Source organism: Balaenoptera acutorostrata, chromosome 16 (assembly GCF_949987535.1).
Source record: "Balaenoptera acutorostrata chromosome 16, mBalAcu1.1, whole genome shotgun sequence".
NCBI lineage: Eukaryota > Metazoa > Chordata > Mammalia > Artiodactyla > Balaenopteridae > Balaenoptera > Balaenoptera acutorostrata.
The window spans coordinates 25,263,340-25,276,993 of record NC_080079.1 but is presented as its reverse complement, the minus strand read 5'-3'; the positions used below and the strand labels follow the sequence as shown (position 1 = coordinate 25,276,993).

Sequence of the window (13,654 nt, the reverse complement as noted above, 5' to 3'; positions counted from 1 at the left end):
CCCCTCAAAAGAAAAGTCTTGCTTCTTCCATGTTTCTTTTTCTTTTTCAGTTGCTACCAGGCTCTACTGACTCCTCCGGATTCTAGAGATTGTCAGCACATGATGATTATGACAGAATGTCAGTAGATCTTTGTAGATGTTGCTGCCTCTGCGTTCATCTGCCCATTGTGTCCCCATCTTGTTTCATCAGCACTAAAGGGGCCGTCTCATGTGGAGTGTCTGCCTTCCAGTCCTAACAAGCTCTAGATTCTGTTTGTCACCTCCCAATCATCCCACGTCAACCTGACAGCACTTTGATTCTTGGTGAATAATTCAGCAGCAAATTCTCTATGTCCAGAGCTCAGCATCACATTAGCAACTGGCTTCAGGGCACCATATCCTTGTACTTAGTCGACTCTCTAGAGTGACATGGATGGGAACTGTCGGAGGGGAGTGGGGGAGACAGAGAGAAAGCCTAATTATTCTCATGGCTAGAAGACTTTAGGTGGTCCTATTTGTTCTGCTAGAAATAAACAGATGGTTTCTGTGAAACCCAGTGAATGTTGGGATCCTGTATGAATGGGTGAAACTCCCTCAAGTATGATTCTTGAGATATGACTTACGCCTGAAGCAAGATTGGATGATATATATTCTGTAAACACCTGTCACAAAACTGTAAAATTGTAGAGGCAGTGACTAAAGAGTGTGTGCTGCCATTGTATTACAACTTCATACCTTGGGTCCCACCTAGAACATTACTTGATGAGCTTTTGGGTGCACAGTAGTTGTTACCATCTTTCCTGGATGAGACAGCTCAGATTTACAGCTGCTAAATGCATTAGACCTAAGGTATTTTGTTGATGTTAACATTTGCTGCCAACGTCTAGTGGCACATCTTGTTTACGGCCCATAAATTTATGACATAAGGAGACCACTCAGAATTTTGATATATTATGGAAAAAAACACCCAGCAATGCCAAGCACATGAATGGTTTTATATTTCAGACAGATACTTTTACACACCATTGATTGCATTTTAATATAACAGCCATTTCATTTTGTTCTGCTGATGGATTCTGATCAGCTCTCGGCACTTAGGAACAGGAAAGTGAACGCCACACATCTGGGAAAGTTAAAGTTTTATTAAAGAAAGCGTGAGCCAAACGGGTATTTTATTGCTGTCTTTGCTGTCACCTTAAATGATTATAGAAGTAGAAAGGCTGGTTCTCCACTCTCTTTCCTAACAGGCAATCCCCCAAAGTGGTAAATACTAGACCAGATCTGTTCTCACTAAGTATTTCCTTTTGCTTATCCCTGGACCAAAATATATTTCATGAATGAACAAACAAAACATCATAAAGGAAACTCTGGGTTTTACAGTAGCTAGCTGCATTTAGTTTGTGATGTTACAGGTCTGTTGCTAGGTGCATGGTATCTTGTACTGTTTGGGTCACTTTGAGCTATAGTATTAATGACTCCTGGTCTTCATGGATTAGAGGCAGGCTGCAACTAGAGTTGGGTTGGTTCGCAGGCACTCACTTGGCAAATATTCGGTTTTCTGTCATCCCAATGACATTTCTGGGTGGATGGAGGTGGGGGACCCAATACTTTCTTGAAGGAGAAAATTATTACTTTTTCATTTTCACTTGTTGACCTGCAGGCCATTGAAACGTTGGAGCCTTTTTTTTTTTTTAATATTTATTTATTTGGCTGTGCCAGGTCTTAGTTGCGGCACGTGGGATCTTTTAGTTATGGCATGTGAGATCTTTAGTTGCAGCATGCAAACTCTTAGTTGCGGCATGTGGGATCTAGTCCCCAGACCAGGGATTGAGCCCAGATCCCTTGCATTGGGAGCGTGGAGTCTTAGCCACTGGGCCACCAGGGAAGTCCAAAAAGTTGTAGCCTTGATATTGTCTTGTTCTCTCCCTTGTGATTTCAGGCATGGGTGAAAGCAGAATTCTTCCTGCATTTTTCCTTCTTGTGTTGACCTGGTTGTGATACCACCTGTCCTTCCTGTATGGGCTTGGAAGCTCTCGAAGACTTATTCTTCTTTAATATGATTAACTTTGTGGCTCCCCATTGCATACTGTCCACAGTACATACAGGGCCCTTCTCAGGTTGGCTCAGCTGTTTTACCAGCCTTACCTCCTGCTATTCCCTACCTAATACTCTAACCCAGCCACATTGGGTGCTCTGCTGTCTGGTGAACACACCAGGTACTTTATAGTTTGCATGCCTTTGTTCACACGAGCCTGACCATTGACTGCTCTCTCCCCAGCACATACCTCTCCATTTTAGAAATAACTGTCAACTGCCAAAGCCCTGACTGGTTTTTCCCTCTAAACCCCAGGAAGAAATAGGAACTCTTTCCTGTTCTCCCATGTCCTTCTTCACACAGTAGAGAGCATTTCCACACCGTAGTGTAGTTGGTTATATTTGTCATCTTCGATGGGTGGTGAATCCCTCACGTCTTACTCATTTTCTGTATTTGACTTGGAACTATTGTGTGGTGATAGCAAAGGGGGCAAAAGCTTTGGAATCAAAAGATCTAGGATGGAGTTTCAACTCTGCTACTTATTAGCTGTGTGACCTTGGTCAAGTTGGTTTGCTTTTCTTTGTCTCTGTAATTGCATTTGTGAAATGGGGATAAGAGTACCGAGGCAAAATACCTAATATCATGCCAGGGATATTGTAAGCCACAAATATACTTGTGGACTTGAAGCAAATGTGTCCTTTGATGAGAGGAATTTTCCTTCTGAAAATTACCAGTTCATAGCACGCTTTCCCCATCACTCTTAGGATTTCCATGTAGCCTCAAGAGCCTCAAGATCTGAGTTCTCCCAGGAAGCCTTGCTAACAACTGCAGTCCTCTGACCTCCTGTAGCATCAATTCACTGTCTGTGTGATAATAAAGGTCCTGGAACATTATTGCCTGGACTTGTTAATATTTGCATAATACTTACATATCTTATCTTCTCATCTAGATTATAATCGTCTTAAGAGTAGGATCTATATATCTTTTTATACTATAATATCTCTTCTGTTCCATCAAGATGTTTTATATGATAGACCCTTGGTTGTTATCATTATTAATTTAAGTGTTGCTTGTAATAGGCTTTATCTCTGCAGTTGACATGCTGGTGGTGTTAGGACTGTTATAGGAGCCGGTACATACAGAGCTGTCCTCACCCAACCCCCCACCATGCTGCTCCCCACATCCTTCTCTGCACTATTTGTGAATTTTCCCCATGTTTAGCTGGTAAGAGAACTGCCGCTGAATACCAATGAAGTCCCTGCTATACTTATATAGAAAAATGATGGAAATCCCTCAAGGGCACAACTCATAGAATAAAACATGATCACCTTAATGTGCACTGTTGTTTCTTTACAGGCCATGTGTGTGTGTGTGTGTGTGTGTGTAGCTTGCTTTGCTTGTGAGGATGATCAAACCATGCTAAATGAAACATCACAGGGAAGTATAAGAAGCACACTGTCCATCTAAATCTGGGCCCTGCCGTCCTGGTTTGTGCTGTTACAGAGTGAAATTGGTCTTTCACTCTTTGTCAGGCCGAGCTGCAGAAGCTGAGACAACAAGCGCTGGAGACCAAACACTTCATTGAAAAGCAGGAAGCCGAAGAGAGAAAACTCCTGAGAATCATTGCCGAGGCTGACGGGGAGAGGCTGAGACAGAAGAAGGAGTTAGACCAGGTAAGAACCTCTCCTCACCAGACCTGCAGACCTTATCAGCAGACACAACTGTTTGATGCAACTCTTCACAAAGCCTCATTCTTTTCTAAGCTCTTCCCTTCAGTCTATCAGAAGAACAGCCCCAGAGGCCCACCTTCTGTTGATTAATTATGAAATATTCATTCATTTATTCAGCTCCTATTTATGAGCACTTACTATGTGTCAGCCACTCCTCTAGGCTCTGGGGAATACACTGACCAACAAGAAAATAAGGTCCCTGTCCTCAGGGAGCTTACATTCCAGCATAATATAATTGCTTGTGTATAATTACAATGAATAATTACATTATTTGGGGGTTAGAAACTTAAATGCTTTCAGAGATCTGGCAGGTTAAAAAAAAAGACATTGGCTAATGCAAGACAGTAAGGAATGGTAGAACTTGGCAAGAGCTAGCTCACCCTAAAGGCATTCAAATTTAAACACTTATAATGTGTTGGAGAAAACCAACCAAACAAAGACGCATGGGCCAAGGATTATTGGATTATTATTATTATGGATTATTTGTTGTACTCTTTCCAACAAGGCTGCCAACTCTCATGGGAGGAGTCCAGTGTTGGTTGTCTAGCAGGCTATTTCCAGGGCCTCACCCACTGGGTGCTTAGCACATGTGGCCATTGGATGGGTGTTCATTGACAGACTGAATGCTGCTGCCATAATGAAACATGGGACTTTTTGTCCCCTGGTGGCCATGCCCTTCCTTACCTTTCTAGGTCATCAGCGAGAGAGATATCCTTGGGTCACAGCTAGTCCGGCGCAATGATGAGTTGGCTTTGCTCTACGAGAAGATCAAGATCCAGCAGTCCGTGCTGAATAAAGGCGAGAGCCAGTACAACCAGAGGTTGGAGGACATGAGAATCCTCAAACTTGAGATCAAGAAGCTTCGCTGGGAAAAGGGGATTCTTGCCAGGAGTGTGGCTAATGTTGATGAACTCAGGTAATAGAAGACCCCCTGGGAGCTGAGCACACAGCACTCTGTGGGGAGGTCCTGAAATGACCTTGTGTTCCTCCAGTTGATCATTGAAGGTCTTTATCAGGTTGCATAAAATAATTTTTTTATGTTGAAATGATTAGCAGATAATGAGATCAACTTTTCCATAATCCAGAATCTATATCATGCCCATTCTATGTCACAAAAAATGAACTGGTTTCCTTTCAGGGGAACATAAGCAAGTGCAAAAGGATTTTTTGAAAACTTTATTCTGGATTTAGAAAAAGAAATTTCAGGTCAAATCATAACCACAAACTAGTTACAACTCAGAAAAAATTTCCCCCAATGAGCTCTTTAGAATTTCTTTAATAAGGCAGTATGCAAGAAATGGAGCATCAATATTTAAATTGAATCCTGGTAACGTCTGCACGTCTTTTTCTTGGAATTACATACAGAATGAAAAGAGGGGAAAAATTTAATTTTACACTGTTTGAAAACTCTGTTTCCTTAGAAGGCGGCCAGATTTTACATCTCACTCTTGATTTATCTTCTGCAGCTTTCATTTGAGCTTAGTGCGCCTTCTCTTTGCTTTAAATCTTACATTATACAAGATCTACTTTCCCTTTGGGAAAACATCACCATGTTTTATATAGGCAATTGCAGGAAACCAAATAATAAGTCTGGTGTTTTCTCAGTAGCTATCTTATTCTCCACAGACTTGTAGATGAACAGTATCCTTGGCCACCTTGGGACAAGGACACAGTTTGGATCTACTTCTTAAATTAATTGAATTAGATAGTTTTGATATTTAAATGCAGTGAATATGTTCAGGAATAGCAAGGGAAGTTGCCACCATCAAGGATAGATCAATACTCTTTTTTTCTTTTAAAGAGTTGCTCATATTTCAGACGATGAAAGTAGTACAGATTCATTGTAGAAAATATGGGGCATGCAGAAAAAATATGAAGACGCGATTAGAAAATCTCTCATAAGTTTACTATCCAGAGATGCTACCATTGACATTTTGGAGACAAATGGATTCATTCTAAGTAGCTATTGAATGATCTCCATGACTATCACTAAACTTGCCAGCCATGTGTTATTTTTATTATATACGCAAACGACCAAATTCTACCCATTCTCAGTCAACATTGCTGGTTTGTTGATAATAGATTTTATCTTTCTTTATAATGGGAAGACAATAAAAATATTGGAGGCAAGCAGGCATGAATTCCAATCTCAGACTTGTCACCTACAAGCTGTGCGACCTTGGGCAAATTACTTATCTGAGCTTAAGACTTGCAGTTAAAATTAAACACGAAAACGAACGTATCATGCCTAGCACAGAGTCTGGTACAAAAGAAGCCATCAATAACAGTAGCTAATACTCTTGCCCTTCGCTGCTGATGACACTATAGAAAACCATAGTGTTAAAAATATGGTTTTAATTCTAAGCAGCTTGAGCTCCCTGTTGAGTGAACATTATGCAGTTAATTCTAATGGTTTGTCTTGCTAATGAGGGGAAGTTGTATTATTGGTTTAAATGAAGCAATTAAGTAAAAGAGATGGCTTAGTATTAGTAATCTGCGCACACGCAGCAGATGAGGACGGATAATAATATCCTCTTCCCTGTGTCAACGCGAGTGATTGCCTCTTCTCCACCTCCCAACAGAGCTTCTCTTTCAATAGGGTGGCAGCCAGCTCACTGGGTACTGTGGATGGCTGTAGCACGTTACCTATTAACTAGAGATTCCTACAGATTTTAGAAGTATGTTTGAGCCAGAGCTAGTTCTTCGGGACTTTTTCAGCCATCTGTGTAGTTGCGGAACATGAGAGAAAAGATCACTCCTAATTTGGTGTTTTTCAATGCTGGCTGCACATTAGAATTACCAGCAGGACTTTAAAAATCTATGAAACCCAAGCTGCATGCTAGACCAATTAAAGTAGAATCCCTTTGGGGGTTGGGTCCAGGCAAAGGTATGTTGTTAAAGTTCCCCAGGTGATTCCAGTATGCCATCAGGGTGGTGACGCACTGCCCTAATTGATGTCAGGTTCTCACCTGAGCCTCAGTCTCTTGCGTTCAGATGCCATACCTCATGGTGGAATATGGCTTGTTTTCTTCTGCTTCTGTAGGAGACGTTTAGACACATTGAACAATATATTGAAATCCTCATAATTTACCTCCTCCCTGTTCTTTCCATATACTTCTAAAATTCCTTTGGTATCCAGAATCATAATTCTGAGCTCTGGTACTTTTTTTTTGTAAAGCTAAAGCTGAAGTTTGCACTCTGCAAGAATTGATATCATCTGTGTCTTGCGCAGATTAGGAGGCTAGTCTCAGTGGTCCTGAAGTCTCTCTAATCCCAGCTTTTTGTATAAGACATAGTGGACACGTAAAGGATATTCAAATGGGTGGAGAACTTCTTTGCAAAAGAAAGTTTGTCTTATTCAGGCAGGAGCTTTTTCACACGCAAAGGGAATTCCTGAAGGAGAGGACAAGATGCCGAGCCCTGGAGGAGGAACTGGAGAACCCCATGAATGTGCACAGATGGAGAAAGCTGGAGGTAACATTCGGGAGAGACTTCCTCCCACCCCCAAACCTCCTTCTAACCTGCTTGTCTTCTTACCTAAAGCACAATAAGAAGCATGGTTTTATTTAATGCTATGCCATTGTCACCTAAAATGCAAGGCTAGATCAAATGTAAATTGGATTGTTCCAGATTTGGGTTTTGTTTTTAAAAGTCTTGGACAAAATCCTTTCTGCCTAAAAAAGACACAGTGAAAGCTGTGAACTGGCCTCACCAATTGACATTGATTATTATTATTTTTTGTTGTTATTTAAGCAGTGTTTGGTCAACCAGCTATTTTGCAGCTACCTGTTTGTCTTGGATGGTTAGTTGCCTTCAGCTGCGCTGGCTACCAGCGTCTTCGCCATCTTTCAGTTGGCCTTTGCACCCTTTTATTTCCCAAAGAAAATAGGGCTTTTGTGAACTTGCCCTCTTTTCAAAGAACTAGCATTGTGTTAGTCAAACTCCTTCCTTTAGGATCTGGGAACACAGCCAAAGTCCCATTGGTAGGTGATGGATAATAAACCTCATATTTTATTTTATGACCTCCTGATAGACATTTCCACCAGCAGATAACAGTAACAGACAAGCTCTGCTTATTCAAGAAAAAGATGCCCATCTCCTTTAGTTGTACCCAGCAATGTGGGTGTCAGAAGGGGCTTTGACTAAGTGAACAATTAGGGTGTTGGGAGAATAGAAGTATGTGGTATAAGAAAGAGCAGGGCAAGGGGGAAAAACAGCCAAGTAGGTTTTTGTTTTCCATTTTTATTTTTTCCTTTAAATGAAGAAAGCATTAAGGAGAATGCATTATAAATTGTTATGTAAACATGAGGCCTGAGTTTTAACGACATCCAGTCTTGCCAAGTGAATGTGTGCCAAATCTACTTCCAAAATATGGATATCGGTTGGCAGTGCTTAGTATTTCTTAAGCAAAGTCATAGTCGATGGAATATCTCCCCCCACCTCTTTTGGACCCTCATTTATTCCTCTTCAAATGCCAAGAGTGGGGTAGCTTACTAAACTAACAATAACATGGATGCGTCTGGGGAAATGGAGCTGAAAATTTAATTTTATTTATTTATTTATTTTTGTGGTAGCTTGGTTGTTGCACAACTTTTTTTTTTCTTTAATTGGAGTACAGTTGATTAACAATGTTGTGTTAGTTTCAGGTGTACAGCAAAGTGATTCAGTTATACATATACATGTATCTATTCTTTTCCTAAGGAGCTGAAAATTTTAAATTCATTTACTGTCACATTAGTTTATTCCATGTGTTTTCAAGCAGATCTTTAAAGTTTCCAATTCCATGTCAATGTCTATTAAAAAAATTAGAAAATAGAGACTCTGGGAGGTAGTTGAAAATATTTAGCTGCTAGATTAATTCAGAATGTCAGTACAGTTGAAAGTAAAGCTTTGGCTCAACGTCTAGAGGACAAATTATCAATGTATAACTGTAGATCTTGTTTGAATTGTACACAGATAGCTATTGAAGGTGTATCAGAGCCTTACGGATTGATAATGCCGTTTGAGAGGTAAATGCCATGGTCCTGTTCTGCTGCCAATTATTAGCAGATGTCCACATCCTAGAAACTTTCCCCATCATAGGCTGTAATGAATCTTCTTGTTGACAATTATGAAAGGAGAATCCTGAGACCGAATGAATTAGGGAACCCTGTCTCATTCCTATGGAAACAGAAATGATGGTAGGGAAAACCTCAGAGCATAGTAATTAAGAAGCCCAGGCTTTGGAGCCAGGCAAATCTGGGCTTGAATCCAGCTCTGACCTTTATCGGTGTGGGTAAATGACCTCCTCTGAGCCTCAGTTGCCTTATCTGTAAAAGGGGAAGATAATACTGTCTAGTAGGGCTGTCATGTGACTAAAGTTTGATAATGTATGAAAAACACTTAGCATAGTGTCCAGATGGCAGCAGAGAACCAGGTATCAGGCCCAGGAGCTACCATTATTGCTGCTGTTGTTATTATTTTCCCTGGTGGAATAAACATACTCACTTTCCATTTATTGGCTAACTAGAGCCAAACATCAGTCTGTTTTGATGACTGTCTCATCTGTTGTACTTTTTTTTTTTTTTTAAATCACTATTGACTTTCATTAGTTTTGAGATCAGAGCTAACAGAAGTAGCTCGTTTTTTTTTTTTTTAAGATTTATTTATTGATTGATTGATTGATTGATTGCTATGTTGGGTTTTCGTTTCTGTGCGATGGCTTTCTCCAGTTGCGGCAAGCGGGGGCCACTCCTCATCGCGGTGCGCGGGCCTCTCACTATCGCGGCCTCTTTTGTTGCGGAGCACAAGCTCCAGACGCACAGGCTCAGTAGTTGTGGCTCACGGGCCTAGTTGCTCCGCGGCATGTGGGATCTTCCCAGACCAGGGCTCGAACCCGTGTCCCCTGCATTAGCAGGCAGGTTCTCAACCACTGTGCCACGAGGGAAGCCCTGTTGTACTTTTTATTTTTTATTTTTTTGGTTCTAATTCTTTCTGTATTGGGTCTACAGCTTTGCAATAGATTTTAACCGAACAATAATTATTTTACATAGGGACCTCAGTGCTTTGAAACTGATAATTTCAGCTGCTTTATTTTGTTCCCCTTGAGTAGGCCAGTGACCCCAGTACCTTTGAGCTGATACAGAAAATTCATACCCTGCAGAAGCGTCTCATCAGCAAGACAGAAGAGGTGGTTGAAAAAGAGCTGCTCCTTCAGGTAACATTTCCATTGTCTGTACTCATCGAACAAGTATATTTTCTTAGCACCATCATCTCCAGGACAGTGTTTTTAGAATTAGTTATTTGGCAGTGTTGCATGCCCCATTTTTAACTGTAGATGGCAACAGGGACTCACACACAGAGAACAAACAATCTGATTAATTGGTCTTTTATGCTGCCATCACTGATATTTCAAGAATTCTAGAAAATTAAGTTCAAGGCTACACTTACTGCATTGGGTAATGTGAGCTCCCTGCTGCCCTGCAGTTTTATTCGTTAGAATCTTTTAAATACTTTTCTTCATATCTTCATATAATGTGAAATGCCATGATTTTGACTTTGAAAACTAGCTTTCACATAGAGCACAAATGTCCTCTTGAAGGTTTGTGAGAGTGAAATGGAAGGAAAGGTATCTTTCTGAGGATTTTATGCAGTAAGTTATTCTGGAGCAATTAACAATGGTAACATCCTTGTGGGCCTGTATCTTTGCAAGTACCAGTTGTCACCACCATCATTTCCTTCATCACCATTATCATCATCGTGCCAGATACTGTGCTGGTGGCTTTATCTCCTTGTCTCAATTCCTCTTCATAGTTCTGGGGTTGGGGGTTGTCATCCCCAATCAGCGGATGAGGAAGGTTAACCTCAGGAGTTTGGTGTGGATAAAGAATATAAGCTCTGGTGTTAGGTGGCCTGGGTTGGAATCCTGCCTCTGCCAATCTGTAGCTGTGTGAGGTTAACTTCTCTGCACCTGAAGTTCTTGATCTGTATTATGGGACAATATAGAACCTATGAAAAGGGATGTTGTTGGGACATTAAGAGTGTACAAGACTAATGGCTCAGGATCCCCATCTTTGACATCATACCTTGTCCTATTTCGTGCACTCACACAGATGCTCCTGGGCTGCCTGGGTCCTAACTCCCCAGATGTGGGGAGAGAGCTCCTATATTTTGCTCCTGGCCCATATCCCTGATTTCTGAGGACACTCCAGTGTGGGGAAAGCCTGTGATTCTCCCCAGTAATAAAATTAACCAGCACTAGGTAGAGAATTCTAGAATATAAGGCTACTTGTCCCCAGTAGTGTAACCATTTAACTTCAGTAGTTCCCTACGAAACTGAGTAATTCAGTGAAAGGAAGAGCATGACTTCACTCTACAGGCAGCACAGAAACTAGCACGTAATTGTGCCAGAAGAATTCATTTATCCCCCTTCATTTTAGCTGCCCTCAGTCATAGTCTCAGGTTTCATCACTCTCGTTCAATGCCCACACGGGGAAAGCATGACACCTCAATGTCCTTGGTCACCGTTTATCATGTACCAACAACAGTAGCTCCCTCTTTTGCCTGGGCCCTCCATGTGGCTGGCCTCATGCAAGGTCTGTGTCTCTGTTCGTTGTTTTCTCTACAGTCAATGAAATCTGAACATGGGATGTGTGTTGGATGACATTAAGAAATTAGTGTTGATTATATAAGGTGTAGTAGGAATGTTATGGTTATGTTTTGTAAAAAAAAAAAAAAAAGCCTTTTTATGAGAGATGTATTGAAGTATTTACAAATGAAATGATACATAGTCTGGGGTTTATTTTAGAATTTTCCAGCAAAGAAATGAAGAAAGGGGGAAGGGATCAGAGACACATGGATATGGAGATGGAAGATCGATGAAATAAAATTGGCAAAATGTTAAAAATAAAAGGCATGTTGAAAGGAGGATTGAAAGAGCTTAGCATTATGCTTGGCAAATAAATGACCAATTATTCTTATTATTTCTAATTCCAAAGCCCATAATATTAACCGTACTTTGGGTTCATTCTGTTCTTTTTCTACCTGGTTAAGGTTGGTGCTCAGCTCATTAATGTTCAGCCTACTTTTCTAATAGAAATAAGCATTTACAGGTACAAAATATCCTTGAAAAACTTTCGTTTCTTCCCACAGGTTTTGAAACGTGGTATTTTCATTTTCATCTAGTCCTAAATATTTTCTATTTTCAAAGTTATTTCTATTTTGAGAGTAAGTCCTAAAAAATATCCACTATTTCTCCTATGATAATTAAAAGTACAAATTTAAATTTCCAAAAATATAGGTATTTAAGTTATCTTTTAGTTATTGATTTCTCACTTTTTGCATTGTGATCTGTATTACACTGATTCTTTGGAATTTGTTGAGACTTGTTTTGTGACCAGCTAAATAGTCAGTTTTATTTATTTATTTTTTTTAACCAGCTTTTAGTTTTATTGATCTTTGCTATTGTTTTCTTTGTTTCTATTTCATTTATTTCTGCTCTGATCGTTATGATTTCTTTCCTTCTGCTAACTTTGGGTTTTGTTTGTTCTTCTTTCCCTAGTTCCCTTAGGTGTAAGGTTAGATTGTTTATTTGAGATTTTTCTTGTTTCCTGAGGTAGGCTTGTATAGCTCTAAACTTCCCTCTTAGAACTGCTTTTGCTGCATCCCATAGGATTTGGATCATGGCGTTTTCATTGTCATTTGTCTCTAGGTATTTTTTGATTTCCTCTTTGATTTCTTCAGTGATCTCTTGGTTATTTAGCAATGTATTGTTTAGCCTCCATGTGTTTGTGTTTTTTACGTTTTTTTCCCTGTAATTGATTTCTAATCTCATAGCATTGTGGTCAGAAAAGATGCTTGATATGATTTCAATTTTCTTAAATTTACTGAGGCTTGATTTGTGACCCAAGATGTGATCTACCCTGGAGAATGTTCCGTGCGCACTTGAGAAGAAAGTGTAATCTGCTGTTTTTGGATGGAATGTCCTATAAATATCAATTAACTCTATCTGGTCTATTGTGTCATTTAAAGCTTGTGTTTCTTTATTAATTTTCTGTTTGGATGATCTGTCCATTGGTGTAAGTGAGGTGTTAAGATCCCCCACTATTATTGTGTTACTGTGGATTTCCTCTTTTATAGCTGTTAGCAGTTGCCTTATGTATTGAGGTGCTCCTATGTTGGGTGCATATATATTTATAATTGTTATATTTTCTTCTTGGATTGATCCTTTGATCATTATGTAGTGTCCTTCCTTGTCTCTTGTAACATTCTTTATTTTAAATTTATTTATTTATTTATTTTTGCTGTGTTGGGTCTTTGTTTCTGTGCGAGGGCTTTCTCTAGTTGTGGCAAGCGGGGGCCACTCTTCATTGCGGTGCACGGGCCTTTCACTATCGCAGCCCTTCCCGTTGCAGAGCACAGGCTCCAGACACGCAGGCTCAGTAATCGTGGCTCACGGGCCCAGTTGCTCCGCGGCATGTGGGATCTTCCCAGACCAGGGCTCGAACCCGTGTCCCCTGCATTGGCAGGCAGATTCTCAACCACTGCGCCACCAGGGAAGCCCCCATTCTTTATTTTAAAGTCTATTTTATCTGATATGAGTATTGCTACTCCAGCTTTCTTTTGATTTCCATTTGCATGGAATATCTTTTTCCATCCCCTCACTTTCAGTCTGAATGTGTCCCTAGGTCTGAAGTGGGTCTCTTGTAGACAGCATATATATGGGTCTTATTTTTGTATCCATTCAGCAAGCCTGTGTCTTGTGGTTGGAGCATTTAATCCATTCACGTTTAAGGTAATTATCTATATGTATGTTCCTATGACCATTTTCTTAATTGTTTTGGGTTTGTTTTTGTAGGTCCTTTTCTTCTCTTTTGTTTCCCACTTAGAGAAGTTCCTTTAGCATTTGTTGTAGAGCTGGTTTGGTGGTGCT

At 40.3% G+C, this 13,654-nt stretch overlaps 1 protein-coding gene across 1 annotated transcript in view; it reads left to right on the top strand.

The window, feature by feature from the left end:
* Window positions 1-13,654, top strand: part of CFAP58 (cilia and flagella associated protein 58) — a 122,934-nt gene that overhangs the window by 55,992 nt on the left and 53,288 nt on the right. The window contains exons 15-18 of the mRNA XM_057531431.1: window positions 3,547-3,687; window positions 4,437-4,660; window positions 7,107-7,218; window positions 9,836-9,940. Coding sequence (XP_057387414.1) covers window positions 3,547-3,687; window positions 4,437-4,660; window positions 7,107-7,218; window positions 9,836-9,940 — 582 coding nt within the window. The remainder of the gene's footprint in view (window positions 1-3,546; window positions 3,688-4,436; window positions 4,661-7,106; window positions 7,219-9,835; window positions 9,941-13,654) is intronic.